This window comes from Westerdykella ornata (genome assembly GCF_010094085.1).
Source record: "Westerdykella ornata strain CBS 379.55 unplaced genomic scaffold EI97scaffold_6, whole genome shotgun sequence".
In the NCBI taxonomy this organism is placed as follows: Eukaryota; Fungi; Ascomycota; class Dothideomycetes; order Pleosporales; family Sporormiaceae; genus Westerdykella; species Westerdykella ornata.
In genome coordinates, this window is record NW_022986856.1 from 970,784 (window position 1) to 988,450 (window position 17,667).

At 52.5% G+C, this 17,667-nt stretch overlaps 7 protein-coding genes across 7 annotated transcripts; 5 read left to right on the plus strand and 2 right to left on the minus strand.

Moving 5' to 3' along the window:
- Positions 1 to 194: 194 nt before the first annotated feature.
- On the plus strand, positions 195 to 1,218 carry EI97DRAFT_282673 (uncharacterized protein). Its single transcript, XM_033794379.1, has 2 exons — positions 195 to 1,157; positions 1,217 to 1,218. The coding sequence occupies exon 1, from the start codon at positions 283 to 285 to the stop codon at positions 844 to 846; it is 564 nt and encodes a 187-aa protein (XP_033655611.1). The 5' UTR covers positions 195 to 282; the 3' UTR covers positions 847 to 1,157; positions 1,217 to 1,218.
- An 889-nt stretch (positions 1,219 to 2,107) lies between these two features.
- EI97DRAFT_416002 (glycosyl transferase) lies at positions 2,108 to 3,749 on the plus strand. The gene is made up of 3 exons (XM_033796879.1): positions 2,108 to 2,647; positions 2,719 to 3,157; positions 3,210 to 3,749. Exons 1-3 carry the CDS (start codon positions 2,142 to 2,144, stop codon positions 3,543 to 3,545), a joined length of 1,281 nt encoding a protein of 426 aa, XP_033655612.1. The 5' UTR covers positions 2,108 to 2,141; the 3' UTR covers positions 3,546 to 3,749.
- A 245-nt stretch (positions 3,750 to 3,994) lies between these two features.
- EI97DRAFT_432150 (uncharacterized protein) lies at positions 3,995 to 6,831 on the plus strand. Its single transcript, XM_033798100.1, has 5 exons — positions 3,995 to 4,130; positions 4,195 to 4,765; positions 4,861 to 6,136; positions 6,238 to 6,425; positions 6,479 to 6,831. The coding sequence occupies exons 1-5, from the start codon at positions 4,036 to 4,038 to the stop codon at positions 6,509 to 6,511; spliced, it is 2,163 nt and encodes a 720-aa protein (XP_033655613.1). The 5' UTR covers positions 3,995 to 4,035; the 3' UTR covers positions 6,512 to 6,831.
- A 1,276-nt stretch (positions 6,832 to 8,107) lies between these two features.
- On the minus strand, positions 8,108 to 9,464 carry EI97DRAFT_432151 (acetyltransferas-like protein). Its single transcript, XM_033798101.1, has 3 exons — positions 8,922 to 9,464; positions 8,727 to 8,829; positions 8,108 to 8,623 (listed from the first exon to the last, which is right to left on the minus strand). The coding sequence occupies exons 1-3, from the start codon at positions 9,234 to 9,236 to the stop codon at positions 8,319 to 8,321; spliced, it is 723 nt and encodes a 240-aa protein (XP_033655614.1). The 5' UTR covers positions 9,237 to 9,464; the 3' UTR covers positions 8,108 to 8,318.
- A 1,051-nt stretch (positions 9,465 to 10,515) lies between these two features.
- On the plus strand, positions 10,516 to 11,986 carry EI97DRAFT_373989 (uncharacterized protein; the record flags this gene model as incomplete). The annotated part of the gene is made up of 5 exons (XM_033795428.1): positions 10,516 to 10,686; positions 10,750 to 10,854; positions 10,990 to 11,217; positions 11,300 to 11,442; positions 11,509 to 11,986. 5 exons carry the CDS (start codon positions 10,516 to 10,518, stop codon positions 11,984 to 11,986), a joined length of 1,125 nt encoding a protein of 374 aa, XP_033655615.1.
- A 724-nt stretch (positions 11,987 to 12,710) lies between these two features.
- Positions 12,711 to 15,174, plus strand: EI97DRAFT_432153 (amino acid transporter). Its single transcript, XM_033798102.1, has 5 exons — positions 12,711 to 13,080; positions 13,182 to 13,366; positions 13,426 to 13,508; positions 13,568 to 13,968; positions 14,066 to 15,174. The coding sequence occupies exons 1-5, from the start codon at positions 12,964 to 12,966 to the stop codon at positions 14,942 to 14,944; spliced, it is 1,665 nt and encodes a 554-aa protein (XP_033655616.1). The 5' UTR covers positions 12,711 to 12,963; the 3' UTR covers positions 14,945 to 15,174.
- A 205-nt stretch (positions 15,175 to 15,379) lies between these two features.
- On the minus strand, positions 15,380 to 17,543 carry EI97DRAFT_432154 (mitochondrial carrier). Its single transcript, XM_033798103.1, has 8 exons — positions 16,925 to 17,543; positions 16,831 to 16,865; positions 16,705 to 16,778; positions 16,430 to 16,648; positions 16,194 to 16,379; positions 15,985 to 16,130; positions 15,824 to 15,935; positions 15,380 to 15,766 (listed from the first exon to the last, which is right to left on the minus strand). Exons 1-8 carry the CDS (start codon positions 17,078 to 17,080, stop codon positions 15,639 to 15,641), a joined length of 1,056 nt encoding a protein of 351 aa, XP_033655617.1. The 5' UTR covers positions 17,081 to 17,543; the 3' UTR covers positions 15,380 to 15,638.
- Positions 17,544 to 17,667: the final 124 nt, after the last annotated feature.

Consider the following 17,667-nt stretch of genomic DNA (forward strand, 5'->3'; position numbering starts at 1 on the left):
GCACAGCCACAGTTGTAATCGCACATATCACAGCCTCACGCCGCGCGGTTTGCCTTTCTGCCCAATGAGACGGGGGTTTCGGCTACACCGCTATGCTTTGGTTTAAGACTCTTTCGCAACAATGTCACGGATCCTACGGAGAAGTTTCTGTGGTGTCGCTCTCCACCACCGACTGAAGTCCCCTCTGCACATCCTCCGCTGGTTCAATTACGTGTTCGGTGCAACCCAACTGGTTAAAATCTGATTGGGACATTGGACCCTGTGCTTTGGAACTTTCACAGTATGCAATATACTCTGAGAGATGCTTTCAAGGCCAATGGGGGGGTCTATCATACCCTGCGCCTCCGGCTGTTCAGTAGGGAGTGGAAACCCGCAGTATGGTTCTGGTTTACGCCTCTTTCGCAATCGGGCTTGGATTTTAACTCTCATGTGGCTGGTGACGAGAGCCACGTTGGCTTGCGTTATCACCCTGAGGCACGACTCGAGTTCCCCAGTGACTGGACCTCAAGGTTCACCCCGTCATTCACCGCAATCCGGACTTTTGTAAGCAGCAGTGACGAGAACGTCCACCTCGCCATAGCGTTGAATTGGCGCACAGGGAACAACATCGCGTATCGGCTTCAGCGTTGCCTTAGGCTATGGGTTTTCGACTGCCTCCAGATTGGCTCAACTGCTGGAGATCAATTCAAAAGGGGCCAACAATCCGTATGTATGGCTGGTGATTACGGAGCGGGCGAATATACCCCACGATTTGGATCCTACGAAAGGCAAATCGCTTTAGGCGTTCGCACTCCTTTGTGCTACTCAGTGACGGCTGTTGTTGACCAACAGTTATCCACTCCTTAAGCTTCGATCCCGTGGCATACCAATACCTGTAATTGGTAGTGCGCAGTAATTCTCAAGCTCGGTTCCTGTCATTCTCTCGTTCCTCCGTTTAATTCTTTGGATACTGCCCTGGTGCCCGGGATTACCGATGGCGCTGCAACCAACTTGTGCAATCTCAGCTGGTTTTGCATTCCTGCACGAACGACGGGATTTCAACACATTCCTCTAGCATGGCACTGGAGAGACGAACCTTGCCCCCCTATAGATGTCCCAGGGATAAGCTCATCGGCGTCTGGTCTTGTGCGGCTTTCTACGCTGCAATTCCTCTGTAGGTGAGGTTACCTAGTCAGCGCAGCTCAAATTGGCTACCACCTAATAGTGATATGAGTAGGCCTGCATTTTAGAGTTTATTATTAATATACTTGGATGCTGCCGCTTTTCGCCTCTAACTTGTATGCGCTGTTGAGCGCAAGTTAATCGACTGCAATCTAGTTAGGTTAGAACAAAACAGGCGCTCGACGATTATTTGTGCCTAGACAGAGGTGCTGCAAAGCCTATTGCAGAGATTGTTGTATATGTGTAACTCCTAGCTGTTCAATTGGTCAGGGACGTGGAGAACAGCAGTACAGATGAAGTGCAGGGCGATTTTCCGTCGGATGTGAAATGAGGCAGTATCTCCTCTAGCTTACCCTGAAAAATAGGTGACATGATAGTTTTCTATGCGCTAGCATCACTGAGTCCTCTCTCAACGCTTGATACGCTTAGGTTAGAACGAAACTGGACACTATCTTATGCTGTCTTCGGTGTCTAGTTTTAGGCATGAGAAGAAATCTTACCTGTATACTCTTACAAGAAAGCTGACAGGTATCGAGAATGTATTAGGTCGACTACTGGTTTCAACCGCGAGGGCAACGGAAACAACAGCAGATAGCATGTATTGCGCGTCCAGAGAGCAGTCTGTGTTTTCCCAAGCTAGTCTATTGATTTCTCAAAGAAGGGCACCGGCCGCGGGTAGACCACTTCGCTTACTATACCAAATGCAGCGATATCAGAAATCGCCCTGCAACGCCGAACTGATCACAATAATGGTGAACGGGAAAATCTGCCCTTCTTTTAGGGCCGCTTTAGTAGTTCAATGTTTCTTAGGCACGGTTACCGCACCGGTGAAGCTATAGGCTTCCTACCGACGAAATGGTCCCTTCTCTGGAGGATGAGGATCGCCTCGGGAGTCTGACAACCGGGTTAATCTACCTTATTTCTGACATATGCATCTCACATCCGTCCTTACCACACCCCATTCTTTGCCCTCGAATCCCATGCCGCGACCGTTCCGCTGGCGTAGTTCGCGCTGGCGCCTCGGCCTCTTCCTTCTCCTCTTCCTCCTCATAGAAGACTTGCACCACCAGTACTCTTATCACGTGCACCGTCCCTCCGTCCCTCTCGATCCTCCCTTCCAGGTAGGATGTCGAGAGCCACCCTCCAACCCGCAGCGAGAAAACGCCACAATAATCATGCTTACACGCAATGAGGACCTTGCGGGTGCAGTGGCGTCGATGTTGTCATTTGAGAAACACTTCAATCACTGGTATCACTATCCAGTTATCTTCCTAAATGAGAAGCCGTGGAGTGAGGAATTCGTGAAGAAGATGACGGAAGTGGTTAGCGGAGAGGTAAAGTTCGAAACAGTGCCTAAGCAAATGTGGGATGTCCCGGAGTGGATGAACAGGGAGGAAGTGATGAGGAGCCTTGCAGCGCAAAAGGAGAAGGGTATCTACAAGGCGGAGATGGAGAGTTACCATCACATGTGTCGATTTTATTCGGGGTTAGACACCTTTCAGTCCGCAGAAAGGACGCCATTTTGGTTCCGTGCTTGAAGCTAATGGTCAGAGGCAGCTATTTCTACGACGTCGAGGCCTTGAAGCCATACAGATGGTACTGGCGCATCGAGCCTGACGTTGAGTTCTCCTGTGCAATAACGTACGATCCATTTACGGAGATGGCAAAGCATGGGAAAAAATATGGCTACACTATCGCCCTATGGGAAGTGGATAACACAGTTCCTAGCCTCTTTCGGGCAGTGAGCGATTACAAGCGAGAAAAGCACCTTGCGTTGACGGATTTATGGCGTTCCATGGTTAGAGCTTCTTGGACGCCCATTCCTTTCCGCTCTCTTCAGAGTCTATGGCCATGGCGGGACAGTTCAGGCGACAGCTGGAACCTATGCCATTTCTGGAGCAATTTCGAGATTGCAGATATGGATTTCTTCCGAAGTAGAGAGTACCGAGACCTTTTCGATTATCTGGATAGGGAAGGTGGCTTTTACCATGAGCGGGTAGGTAGACATGTTCATTGCACTTTGGCTACATTCATTGACAGTGAGCCAGTGGGGAGACGCTTCAGTCCATTCTTTGGCAGCCGCTTTGCTGCTCGAACCGCGACAGCTCCATTATTTCCAGGATTTCGGCTACTTCCATGAACCGTGGAGGGTGTGCCCTGCCAATGCAAAAGGTAAGCAACTGCCAGGATCCAGCGTCTTGGGTTCTGGCGACACAATTTGGACGAAAGAGGAAGACGATGGCGTAGGGTGTCGATGCGAGTGTCAACCGGGCAGGAACTTTCAGAGCATTTGCTTCAACCACGTCCAGAAAGGCACACATACCAAGCCGTGGGCCAATGTCAGACAGAATACCGAAAATGGAGCATGGTTCCAATGGCGCTAGCAACTGGCGTTTTCTTCTTCTTCTGGTGGTGGCGGAGGTCCCCCGGTCTTTCGCACTCCGTATTATATATACCTTTAGGTCTCAACCCTCACAGAAACATATGGTTGGAAAATAATTCTGTTTGTGGAATGCACCGACCACTCACATAGCGTACGGCAGAGCAGAGGAGTGGTCAAGTGGGAGTTATGGATCGCGGGTGCGGATAGACTCGGTGCTGCCGCCTTTTATAAAGTATACTATGTGCTAAAGCAAAGTTCTACGTATAGCATTATTAGGTAGTCACTGATTAGGCTGCGCTAACTAGGTAATGTCACCCACAGAGGAAGTGCGGGGGCGTTCACATGGAAAGCAGCAACAATGCAATGGAGCGCACTATCCTAAACCGGTCTAGCGTTGTATCTCTCTTTCTCTCAACACCTGGGCAAGTCATCTTTCCCAGGCCTTGTCGTACTATACTGTGCTCCACACGTACCCAAACATACTGCCAACCATGAATAGCGATGGACAGCCGCCACACCGCGTCGTTCCACCGAGTAGACGGAGAGACAAGCCTGTACTCTCGTGTTCCCTCTGTCGTCGGCGCAAGTGAGTCTGAGCCTATCTTGTGTCAGCTACAGATGATCAACTCATGCTAACTGAATCTATCAAGGCTGAAGTGTGATCGTCAGCAGCCATGTCAAAGCTGCGTACAGCGCGGGTTATCGCTTGCCTGTACCTATGTCCAGCGTGACGTCGGACATGGAAGCAAAGCTGCGCCAGAAAGTGTACACGACAGAATCGACCAGCTTGAGAGGCTTGTCACCGCCCTCATGGAAGGGAAGCGAAATGTTCACAGTAGCTCACCCGCTGTGTCTAGCCCTTTCCTACCTTTAGACGAAGACAATAGTACTAAGGAAATTGGTGGTACTCCTGATCGTGTGAACTTGGGTGACGACGCCACCAGCTACGAGAGCAGTGGACACTGGACGAATATTCTCGACGGCATCACCGAACTGCGCGAGGAACTAGACCGCATTGCTGCGACTGAAAAGCAGGTGGACCGCGCCGAAGTCGATATTTCTGGTCCAGATTTGCTGTTTGGGAGACAACGACACCTTACAAAGAGCGAAATCCTTGCAGCCGTCCCTCCACGATCCGAAGCCGATGAACTGGTCATCACATACTTTGCATCAATGGATATGGCTCCAATAGCACTCCATCGACCGTCCTTTATGCAAGAGGCAAGTACTCCCCTAGATGTGCTGCGTCCATTGCACTCGGTTCAACTTCGAGATGACGGACCCGTTTCCCTCTCTGCGCTAACAGGATTGAATAGTACAATCGATTCTGGGAACGACCTTTTGATACGCCAGTCATGTGGCTTGGCTTGTTATTCTCCATCTTCGCAACCGCAACTCGGTTCCGCGTTGTGCTTGATAATCCAGACCGTCTCTGTACTCATGCGGAATTTTCCCTCTACTCCGCACGAATGGATCTCTATCGAGAGAAGGCTGTCCACTGCTTGATTCTCGCCAATTATTCAAATTGTCCTCCTTACACGATCGAGGCACTTCTCCTGTATTTCGTCACTGAATACTTCCGATTCCAAGATGCACAATTCGGCATCTACGTTCTCGTCGCCATCATTGTCCGCCTCGCCTTTCGCATGGGGTACCATCGAGAACCGTCCCGGTTTCCCAACATATCCGTTTTCCAAGGCGAGATGCGGCGCCGAGCCTGGGTAATGATTGTACAGCTGGATTTGATAACGTCGACACAGTTCGGGTTACCCCGAATGATACAGCCTTCAATGTATGACGTGAAGGAACCCAGAATCCTCAATGAAGAAGACCTGAACCCCGATATGGGAGAGTTGCCCCCGTCAAGATCAGGATCGGAGCCCACTCTGATGCTATACGTTTTGGTTCGTAATCGCCTACTTCAATTATTCTCTCGCATAACGGATCTCACTGCGTCTCTGACGCATCCACCCCATTCCGAGGTACTGAAACTGGATCAGGAGATCCAGATTATGCATGAGAATTTGCCACCTTCAGTCAGGGCAATATCCGTCAGAGACTTTGACAATGCAGACTCTACCCACGCCATGTGGGGCCTCTTTCTGGGTTTGAGCTTCCTCCGGGCAAAGCTAATGGTACACCGTCCTTTCCTTCTTCTAGGTCGAGCGGACGCTCGCTTCCAGTATTCTCGTATTACCTGCCTCACTACCGCACTCGAGCTCCTCGAGTTCCAAAGGAAATTAGACATCGAGTCTCGTCCCGGGGGTCGCCTCTGGACAGTTAAATGGCGACTGTGGTCTTCCAGCTGGCGCTTCTCCTCTATAGTCAACCATGACTTCCTACTAGCAACTACTGTGTTGTCGGTGGACCTTGACAAGGACCTCACGTCCACATCTCCGGTCTCCCCCAGTGCAGGCCAGTCACTTGAACTTGGGAGCCCAACTCAGGCAGAAATCGTTACGGCATTAACAAATGCATACACGATCTGGAAAGGGCAGAGCGAGCATTCACGTGAAGCTCGGAAAGCTGCCGCCGCGGTGCGTTTGGTGCTTCGCAAGGCATCGGTGAACGTGGACGACGATGGTATAAGAGGTGAGTGCAATGTCGGCTTACCCTCACCCTCGACAAAACGTGCGCTTGTTTGATCCCCTTGTTTGATGCTATGCATGCCTGTGCCGAGGCTGACAATCTAGGCAATTGGGCCACCGAAAGCTACCTGAATAGATTTTCTCCAGTCGACATCACCGGTCTGTTTCCTCCACAAGGAGACCCACAATTCCAGAGCCAGCTATTCAACTCTGATTATATAAGTTTTGCGAATCTTGACTTCACGCAGTCTCTGTTTCCAGATGCCACGGGGAAGCTCCCAGGAACCGATTGGGTGAGAGGAACAGATGAAGCATGAATTGGGCCGGTTTTGACTGACGATTCTAGACTCTCATGAATCCTGGACTTGGCCCGATATAGCAATAAGGGCACTTTTGCCGGAATATGCAGCTGGTTCATAGGGGTATAGTTTGTGTAGTAGTACCTAGAGACCACTTAGAGTGGCTACAGCAGTGGACGACGAGTTCAATGACGGTTATAATACTATGAATATCCTCATTTCCAATTGGAAAAACGGAGTGTAGGGAGCTTGCAGGTCCAGCATAGTGTGTAGAATACCGCTTTCGGCTTGAAAGCGTTGCTTCGCCTCAGGCATCTGTATGAATACAAGGGGTCGGAATAAGGTTTAGTCTCTGTTAGTGATATATGGTGAACAGTTCACTATTACCTGCTCGTCGTGGGAGCGTTAATTCCTCTTCCTTGGTGGGGCCTATTGTATCCATGAAGAATGGGGAGTTTGATGAAGGTGGGGTTTTATCTAGGGGTCATCTCATCACTGCTTTCATAGAGAACGAGCAACAGTGTTCCCATACAATGGGTATGTGAACGTTTTGGGATAAGTCTAGCCAGATGTCATTTCTAGAAATGGTGGGAATCTTTAATCAATTTTACTGCATCCCTCAATCGTGCGAACCAGGGGCAACAGATAATCACTAGGAAGGCTGGATTGTTAAGTGGGTGCCCTTCAAATTCAATCGCTAACCTTAACACTTGACGAGAAGAAGCATAACGAGCGCTTGCAAGGTGAAACCATCTGGTGCAATTGCCTACCACTAATCGATTCGATCTTTTCAGTATAACCCTATCAAAGACTTAAGGCAGGGGTCTTCCTGGAAGTTCATCTCAATCTGTACGCCGACCGCCTCAATGCGAGTCTTCCGTTATCCGTATGATATGATAAGGATGTTCTTAGGCCTCTCTCAAATTTGCAGACGTTGCGGTGCAAGCTCTTGCAGCTTGACCATCAGAGACAGCTGTAAGTACTTGCGCAGCTTCTTGATACACATTCGTGTCACCTTAGGAAGGGGTCAGGTCAATAAGCCATTGCCTATTGCCTATAAACTTTGATCAATCGAGGTTAGCTCTCGGATGAGAATACGCTTCTGTCCATCTCCTTAGCCACCCTGGGGCAACAACCCTTGATTACTATTTCTACTCATTCCAAGGGTTGTTGATATTGGGTGGCATGAAAACAACACCGACAAGTAGTCTAGTCTAGTAACGAGTAGACTAGCAATCCTCGCCTAAAGTGAGACAATATCTTGTGTGGCTGGAACAGTGCCTCTCTTCACGTCCGACTGAACACGATCGTGCGCGCAAGGGTTATTGGCCTGCTATACTCAGTATTACCGAGGCTGTTTCTGCTTTTGACGGCACCTCTGTCTAGGTATATCGGCCTTAAAAAGCCGTGCTCCAGTGCCGTAAACAGGATGCGAGCGATTGAATTTTTGAAATAGGAAATCGAATTTAAAGCACAGGTACAGTGCGGAGGCGCAGTCGGACGTGGGAGGAGGCAGTATCATTGGGCGGTGATGCTGTGTGCAAGCAACGCTTTGCTCTAATCTGAGGACGGATAACGATGCGTAATTGTTTCCGGCTTTTGCAGCAGCTGTGACTACGAGCCGCAGACGACCACACCAGGTCATGAGCATCTGGTTCAAGGGCCAACACAGGGGGGCTACTTTTAAATGGACCAGAGTCCGGTGGGCTTCTACTTTGATGTGGTAGTACTTGGTGTATGAATGTGGAATTCGTAGTCTGATTTGCTGCGGTACCACTGGAAAATCGCGCGGAATCGACGGGGACTAGCTTTCACTTACGCCGTCGTCGCGCAATAGCCTTTAAAACATCAATGAAGACCTTCCTTTTGCATGGAATACACAGTACGTCAAGCATGTTCCACATTCTCCGTCCTCTCACTCTTCCTCCTCCTCTTCATCGTCCAGAAAATGATCTCTCCAATCTCTGCCTCCAATTTCCGCCACTTGTCATCTGGGGTCTCCGTCTTCGGAACCAGGGGATTTTTCTGTACGAGCTCGAATCCGTATTTTTCGTAAAACGGCTTACCCATTGGGGTCGCGTCGAGCCAGAATTCGACATCGAGCTCGTCCGCTTTGTCCATGCCCCAACGTAGAAGCATAGCACCGACGCCTTGGCCCCGATACGACGGGTGCGTGAAGATGATGTTTAGGACTGTTGGGCGTTATTCAGGGGCACACTAAGTAGAGAGGAGGCCACTGGCAGTGAAAGCCAAGGTTGTGGCAAACCGTCAGCAAAATTTCGCAGGGTGACATACAGACGTGAGGCTTTCTGGCCCCTTTCCTTCTTGGCTCCTCCATCTGCCCAATCGCCTGCGTCACGAAGTCCCTCGTACTGTCCTCAGGATACCAATCGGCCACCTAGCCACGTGGGCGGTTAGCTTCAAGCATTCTCAAATCTCAAACGCTTGCAACAGAAAAGAAAAAACAAAGAAGAGCAAACGGTTTCATACCTCGTCCTCCTCATGCTGAAACGGATCTTCCTTGTAAATCTTGTACCATGCAGCTCCGGCAATTCTGTCTTCCGCCGCAGCGGTCGCAGGGGCCTCATCGTCAACCACCTTGAGCCAATGCGCGTCCGGCTCGTGCTCATGCCACGCCCACTGCAGCGAAGCGGCCTTAGTGATGGAATCTTCACGCCCAGTTTCGTATACCGGGCAGAAGAGTCTGAAGAATGGCTGCATGGGGTTCTCATACGAAAGCCACTCGCACGCCATGACAGGCTCGAAATCGGCACGGTCCGTTACGTGCGTGAGGCGAAGCGGCATCTTCGACTTGTGTTCTGCGGGGAATTTCGTCTGGTGCTGTGTTACACCCGAATCCTTTTGTTTGAAGTGTTGTCTCCGTGCCAATCGAGGTCCTTTTGCTTCGGCACAGATGAGATCGGTGTCGTTTGGACGAACGCTCAAATCTCGAACCACTGTGGCCCGTGGGACCGTCTCGATTTACCCCTTCGGCTAGCCTGGGACCGATATGGAGCATGCATGCCAAAACGCCATACCCTGCAATCCTTCAAACTTAAATGTCCCAATGGGATAGTTTGCCGGCCCTGAGGAAGTAAGCCCGAATCGGATACGGACCGACGGCACCAGCAACCCTGCTTATCTGCTGAATTCGTCGAACTGCAGGCTGGGCGGATTACGGCGCACACGGCCTTTGATGTTGGTTGGACTCTAGCCGCCACTCTCCATATGGCCTGCTTGGTGTAACCTTCCGCTTTCTGTACTTACATATGTAGTACTCAGAAGAAGATAACGATAAAAGTTCTGACGGTGATGCTTCGAAGAAGTTCCTCCTTTGACGTGGAGAACGGATGGGCGGAGGCGATTGGCAATCTCCCGCCGAGTAGTGGGAACTGGTGAAAAATCGGCTGGGCAAACTCTCGGGCACTACGAGCGCCGGCCACGGGTGCGGGCCGCGGTTAAGATGGACCTTAATTCATCCTCTACCAATCAGATGATTGTCATGTACGGTGTAATGATAGCGCGTCAATACACAAGAGTACGGTTCACAGAAGAGCGGGGGTGCAACTGTAACCTTGCTGCGCCGCAGATTTTACATGTGTGACGACTGTGGGCACCGCAGAAGCGTGGGTAGGGTAAAGTCGGACGAGACTCCTCCAGATTCCCAACGGTTGGGATCCCGTTGCTATTGCAGCAGAAGCGTAGGCAGAGTCCCACCTCATATGATCCTGCTCCCTTCTTGCGCAGGCATTTCCCCTTCAATCATCATGTTGGAAGCATAGCCGCCTCAACACTCCGCTCCTTTGCCCCAGAGCGCTGTTGTTATTACTCCCCCAGACTCGTCTACGCTACGCGCGTTGGTACCGATCACTTGGGCTTCAACGCTTCCAACCTGTCACTTTGCATGTGCTCGTGCTCCCACGTCCACCTGGTCCCTCGCTCTCGCTGATCCCGCTGTATTTGTTCCAAGCAGCATGTCCTTCATATTACTTGTACAGTAGCGCGAGTCTCCCCAATCGAGTTCTTTTCCGCTCAGCTGCGACGCCTGCGAGGCACTCCGAGCATGTCGCCTTCGTCCACGCCGATGAAGCTGGACCAGGTCATTGTGTCCGACACGAATCGCACTCCCATCGTTCAAATCATCACCTGGCTGTGCCTGGTGACGAGTTTACTGGCTTTCCTCACGCATGCGGGCATCAAATTCTACGTGTTTCGGGCCCTGAAAATCGAGTCGTGGTTCGTTCTCGTCTCACTTGTAAGTCTCACTTTCGCACAAACACCACCGTCGGAGCGGTGGCGCTGACGACGATGGAAACAGGCCTTTTGCATCGCGCAGTCCATCGCCGTTATCATACAATGCGCCAACGGCTACGGCAAACCGTTGGCAGACTTGACGTTTGGTGAAATTCAAGCCAATCTCCAGGTAGGTTTCCCGCACCAATTCAAAAACAGCCACGATCAGCGCGCACTGAGCGCGAGTACGCACTATTGTTCACGATGAACAAGAGTTCCCACCACCCGCCGCTGGACACCCGTGCTGATTCGACTCCACTTGCAGAGCGAGTATGCCTCTACGATCCTCCTCTTCGCGTCGCTCGGATTCTCCAAGCTCGCCATCGGTGCCTTCGTGCACAACTTGACGCCGTCGAAGCTGCACCGCAAGATCAACTATGGCATTGGCATTGTCGTCGGCCTGTGGATCATCTGCTCGATGCTGGTGGCTGCATTTCAGTGCCGTGTACCGCGACCCTGGGACAGGCTGCTGAAGGAGCGATGTACGGATCGCGTGAGTTGCCCCCAACCAGCAACCCGCCCATCTGCCGCCGTCACTCTATGAATTGCACCGTCCTCTAACAGTTCATCCTCAGTTTGCCTGGTGGAATGCAATCGCAGGGTGGAACATTGCCACTGAACTCGCCATTGTCGGGCTGGAACTCGGCATCACGGCGAAGCTGCACGTCAAACGCCAGCGAAAAGCCACCGTCATGACTCTCTTCGCATGTCGCCTTCTGTACGTACCCTTCAACCTGATGGAGACGGAGCTTTAGGGATTCTTGAAAGCTGACTACATCCACAGCGTCCTCATAGCGGCGGCTGTCCAACTCTCCTTCTTCTACAAAGAAAGCAATGACCCCAAACTAAAGGACGACATCACGCTCGGCTACTGGCGTTCCACGACGTGCACCCAGGTCATGCAGTGCCTCGCCATCGTCACCACCTGTCTTCCTTACACCAAGATCTTCATGGAGGGCTTCGAGTCCGGACTCATGCGTCTGGACGACCTGAGGCGCAAGGGAGAACACACATCGGCATACAGCAGATCACGCAGCAAGGAAAGCTACCAGATGATTAACATGAGTGGCTCAAAGTCTGCACGGTCGAAGTCGACGCGCGACAGGACCCAGGACAGGTCGGCCAAGTCGATCAAGGTGGCGCAGAGTTGGGCAGTGGAGATCGCAGAGGCCGCCGAGAGCGACTCTTCGTCGACAAAGAACCTACGCAGTGATGGCGTGGCGCATGAAACGAGTGTGGAAGGTAGGAGGACGGCGTTGTGACAAGAATACCTACCGAGGATACGGCTGTTTGATCATTTCAAGGGTGAAAGGGTCTAATGCACCGGCCCAATGTCAAAAGTTTGTTACGCTTCTTACATAGATGGGCCGACATATCCCTCAACGGTTCACTGTACTTGTATATAGAATTAATTTGCCGGCGCAAAAGGAGCGACTGGCGAGAATGGAAATTCCAAACTTTGCCCGCCAAGATCCTCAACATTTCCCATGCCTTGACGCGAAACCCCCCGAAACCCCTTTTACCGAACCGGCAATCCATCCCAGTGGTATGTCACTGCAATATTATTGACAAGGTGTCTGAGGTCTCGGTTACCACACGAATCCTCCTCTCGCCATGTCGCGGCTTGCTGGGCCCCAATTTGTGACTAGCTCGCGGCTTTTCCCTTACTCTCAACCACACACACCCCTTCCCCCAGTCACACAACCCTCAAGGGTTATCCAGCGGCTGATCCACGCTTGCGGAACCGGCACAGAGAAGCCGCCTGGGGACCCACCAACATTGGACGATGAACTGCAGGTGGCACCAAAAGACCAGACCCTGTGTGCGCCCTCCGTGATGCCCATGTTACAGGCGTTGCAGAAGAGAAGCAAACAGGAAATGCTGCGACCTCGGTTACAAGCGCGCGGGCGGCGTAGCAGCTGGTGGGCAGCTGGCTAGTCTAGGGTATGCTGTAGGGTGGTATCAAAATCGGCCCAGAGGGTGTTGAGGAGGAATGCTGGATTGGGCCATACGAGCGGCTCCCTTCAGACGATATTGCATGGGCACCGGCATGTGGCCAGGGGAGTGGCACCTTTGCCGCGTGCGAGGATTCTTCTGGCACCCTATTTTCCTTTCCTTCTTTGCAGGTTCCGTCGTCCTTCCATCAATTTTGACATTCCCTTTCTTCTTCTGCCGTTTGTTGTTGGACACGGGTGATTGAGTGGTGCTTTCCATCCAGTGTGCTCGCATCCTAAACACCATGGCGGAATCTCCTGCCAAGAGCCATGATATCGAGCTCGCTGAGGTGGGATCTCGCTCCACCGACAGACGCGACGACCTCGCGCTTGCGCGGCTGGGAAAGAAGGCCGTGTTGAAGGTGAGTTCTCCCAATCGACGCTTCGAGCTTCTGCATCACAACACCATCTCGAGGCTGCACACCCAAGTGGGTTGATTGCATGACTGACAAGCACTTCACAGCGCCGCTTCGGATTCCTCTCTATCCTGGGTTTCAGCTGCACCGTCTTGATTACCTGGGAAGGCTCCTTGGTTTTGTTCTTGCAAGGCTTCCAGAATGGAGGTCCCGCTGGTGTCATCTATGGGTACATTCTCGTCTGGGTTGGAACTGTCTCGGTCTTCATTGTACTTTCGGAACTGGTTTCTCTGTAAGTACACCGGGAACGCTCTCAAACGAAGGAGAGCAATTGCTCACAGCATCCTTCAGCGCACCAACCTCGGGCGGTCAATACCACTGGGTCTCTATGCTCGCTCCTCGAAACGTCCAGAAACTCCTCAGCTACATATCGGGTACTTGCTCTCCTATTCCCCCTTCGCCTTTTCTCCCACGGCTAACATTGCCTTCACAGGCTGGCTGACCCTTTGCGGCTGGCTCGCTTCCCTCGCCTCGGGCGCCTTTCTCACAGGCGGCCTCATCCAAGGTCTCCTCATCCTCTGCCAACCCGACACGTACGTACCGCAGAACTGGCACGTAACCCTTCTGTACTGGGCCGTAGTCCTCTTCTGCTTCATCATCAACGTGGCCGCGGGATGGCTCCTGCCCAAGTTCGAAGGGGCGCTGCTCGTGCTGCACATTCTGGGATTCTTCGCGATTCTGATTCCGCTGCTGGTTCTCGGCCCCAAGGGAGATACGCACGCCACCTTTACGACCTTTTTGAACCTCGGGGGATGGAGCACCCAGGGTCTCTCGTTTTGCGTGGGCATCATGGGCAGTGTCTTCTCCTTTGTTGGAGGTGATGGTCCTATCCATGTAAGTTTGTTTGGTTTCCGTCCTTCCGCTCCAATTGCTCCACTAGCTCTCCTAATGCCCGTTTCAATGCCCCGTCCACTAACTCCGCGTTCCGCAGCTCGCCGAGGAGATTCACAACGCCGCAGTCGTCGTCCCCCGCTCCATCATGACTGGCATCGCCATCAACGGCACCCTCGGCTTCGCCATGGTGCTCACCGTCCTCTTCCGTCTCGGCGACATGGACGCCGTGCTCACCGAGAATCCAGCCTTCCCCTTCATGGCCATCTTCCACCAGGCGGTCCAGTCGCGCGCCGGTGCCGCCGTCATGGCATCGCTCGTCATGGTGCTGACTGTGAGCGCGGATGTCGGGTTCTCGGCGAGTTGCTCGAGGATCTGCTGGGCGTTTGCTAGAGATAGAGGATTGCCGGGATGGAGTGTTCTCAGCAAAGTCTCCGATCGCACCTCAATTCCCTTCTATGCCGTGACGGTCACCTGCGTCATTGCCTGCATCCTCGGCCTCATCAACATCGGCAGCATCGCCGCCTTCAACGGTGTCATCTCCGTCTCCATCGCCGGCCTCTTCTCCTCGTACCTGCTGACTTCGAGCCTCCTCCTCTGGCGCCGCTGCACCGGGGCCATCCTCCCTCCCTCGACCACCGACGCCTACGAAGCACCTTCCACCACCGATGACGGCATGGTGCGCGCCACTTGGGGTCCGTGGCGCGTTCCTGGTGTGCTTGGGATTGCCAACAACGCTTTCGCTTGCGCCTACCTTACCTTCGTCTTCTTCTTCAGCTTCTGGCCGAGTTATGCCCAGGTGACGCCCGCCACCATGAATTGGTCGATTCTGGTGACGGGCACCATTGCCATCGTGAGCGGCGTGTACTATGCGTTTTGGGGCAAGCATACGTATCATGGGCCGGTGGTGGAGGTTAGCCCGCAGTATATCTTGGAGCAGGAGCAGCAGACGCAAGGGAGTGTGGGGAGTAAGTTGTAGATAAAGTAGGCGCCATTGATGTCGTTTGGAAAGTTGAGCGACGCGAGAATTATTTGATGTTGATGTTATCTATGTTTGATTTCCAATCTGCAGATAGAAAATAGTGTACCGGAGATCAAGCAATCATAACAAGGACGCGTTTTGTTCCTCAAAACATGATAGAGAGTTAGTACTTACAGATCCTTAATATACACTGCCAGGTAAATGCCAAACTACATCGCTCCTTCATGTATATACGACTGGGACTTACGTACTTCATTTTCCTGGGCAGTCCAATCAGCGATTCGCGAGAAACGAGTTGACCAACTTGGCATATCCTTCTTTGTATCATAGGATAACTTAACAATAGCAGGACTGCTCCTCCTTTGGCTGCTCCATTCTACGACTGCGTCTCTGGGCGCTGAGATTGTAGTCACCTCCAAAGGCGATGTATTGATTGCCCTAAATTCTGTCAATAGTACGATATCTGAATTCCCACCCTACACATGCACAAACAATCTAGACCGCCGTTAAACCCTATTCCTTACAATGCTATGCCGGGGATAAAGAAGAGCAAATAATCGCTTGGAACTGGACGGACAACAATTGAACGCAAAGCTCCGGCTTCGGACCCCACGCTGCAGTCGAGGTAGACTGCATGTTAACTCCCATGATATTAAAACAATGATGGAACAAGCCTCGAGGGGAGCCAGAGTTAGAGTCCATGCTCACGGAGGAGTCCGTTGTCGTAGGTCATTCCATTGATGCGCTTCTTGGTGAACTCGAATGCCGAGAAGAAGATGGCATTCACAACGCAGGAGCGGGCCATGGAGACTGCCAAGCCTGTTGATGATCAACACGTGTTCCGTGTCTGTTTAAGAGAAATCCTGGGGCCCTTACCGCGGTACATGCGCGAGCTGAAGAAATGGATCGGGGGCCTGGTCGCCTTTTCTCGTCCGCTGATGAGACAGTTGCGTTGGTATATGCTCTTGGCTGTATCAATGGGGAATATCTATGAAACCGGTCAGCAGACGGTCCTGCGTATAGTGCCATTCACCTACACATGCCCAGCTTACTAGGCCACACAAACCGCCTGCCGTGACTACTGCGCCAGGAGTTGTAGGAGAGCTTCCGCGGGCATTCGCTAGGAGCTGCTTTGCACTCTCGTAAGTGACAAAATAGATACCGGTGCCGATCGTATCCCGCACTGGAGGTAGTCAGTCCCGGATCGGTTGCGGATGGGTACATAACCAGGAGCAGGAAAACGCACTCAAGTGCAGATGGAAACCGGAGTAGAGACCTAACCAGCCCCGATGCTTGACGAGATTCTGGGCAGTCCGCAGTGTCCCAAGGTTCTGGTAGCTTTTCCGCAACGCATCGCATGAACCGCCGCCATCGGTGCGATCTGCCATCAGGACGGAGATCTGAGCGCTCAGTTTGGTGAGTTCAAAGGGACCTGGGGCCAACAATCAGATTCTCTTCCTCGAGCTTCACAAACTTGCTCACATGCGATAGCCGTTATCACCGCTCCCGACGTAGCACCAGCCAACCCAAAACAAGTGACGGTGGCAAGATTGGGCGTGGCATGCTTCGTGTTTGCAATAGCCAGGGGCGAGCTTCCGGTAGCCTGGTAGATCCATCCATCTAGGGTATATTTGGACTTTTGGTATATGGAGAAGGAGACGGTTCGAACGAGCGTGATGCTCGCTAGCGGGGACCAGACGCCTGTGGCAGCAACAATCAACCAAAGTGCCCGTTCACGTGGGTGAATTGAACGATACCACGCCAGAAGCCATGGAAGCCCTCCGTCTTGTAAGTGTGACGCACGCAGTCAGCAAACGAGTTGAACTTGTAGCTGGGGGAACCATCAGCGCATGCCGAGAAGGAATGTGGTGACGTCGACTCACGCCTGTAGGCGTGTCTTGACCGAGTCCAGAGGATACTGGCTGCAGTCAGTCGGCGGGGTCGGCGGGGGGGGACTTGTATAGATGGCTGGCATACCGCGAAGAAGGTGGATAACAAGCTCGAGGTGCTCGCGGCAAGTTCAGTGCGGTACTTCTTGGCCCACCGCTTCGTCTGCTCGGAGCGCAAGACAGCGGGCGAGACCTGACGAGGGATGGTAACGATGTTGGAGCGGGAGTCGTCTTGCTCAGGCATACTGGCTATCTATCGCTTGCTGGAAGACGGTGGCGTCTTCACGGCAGTCGCGACGAGGCCAGTAGCCGGGCAAGCTCCATCCAGGCGCGCTCGGATGGAGCGGGTCGACGTGGTTTGCGGCGTCTCTCGAAGGGGTACAAGGCGTCGGAGGCGAGTTGTGTTGAGGAGACAATGGGCCAAGGAGGACGAGGAGGAGGACGAGGAGGAAGAGGATGGAGCTGGCGTGGTGAAAGAGGGCCGTAGATGGCACGGCGGGGCGATCTATGGATGGAGCTCTGCTGGTGGTGTAACGGCGCCCGAAGCTCTCTGTCTCATAGATTTGGCGCCTCTCGATTGGGCCGGGATTGGGTGGGGCCGCAAGAAGCTCGACAATCTCTAATAACCCGTACCTTGTACAGTTTTGTAGTCTGCAAGTGTACGCGGTTAGACTGTACCTGGGTAGATAGGTAGAGATAGAGCAGCCAAAATCGCTAGATACCTAGGTACCAGCACGAGTGTCAAGCTTGAGGTGGGGGAGCATCACGTGTTTATTTTACTGACATGCCCCCCAGCCCATCTATGGGCCAACAGCCACCGCCTCGTCAAAT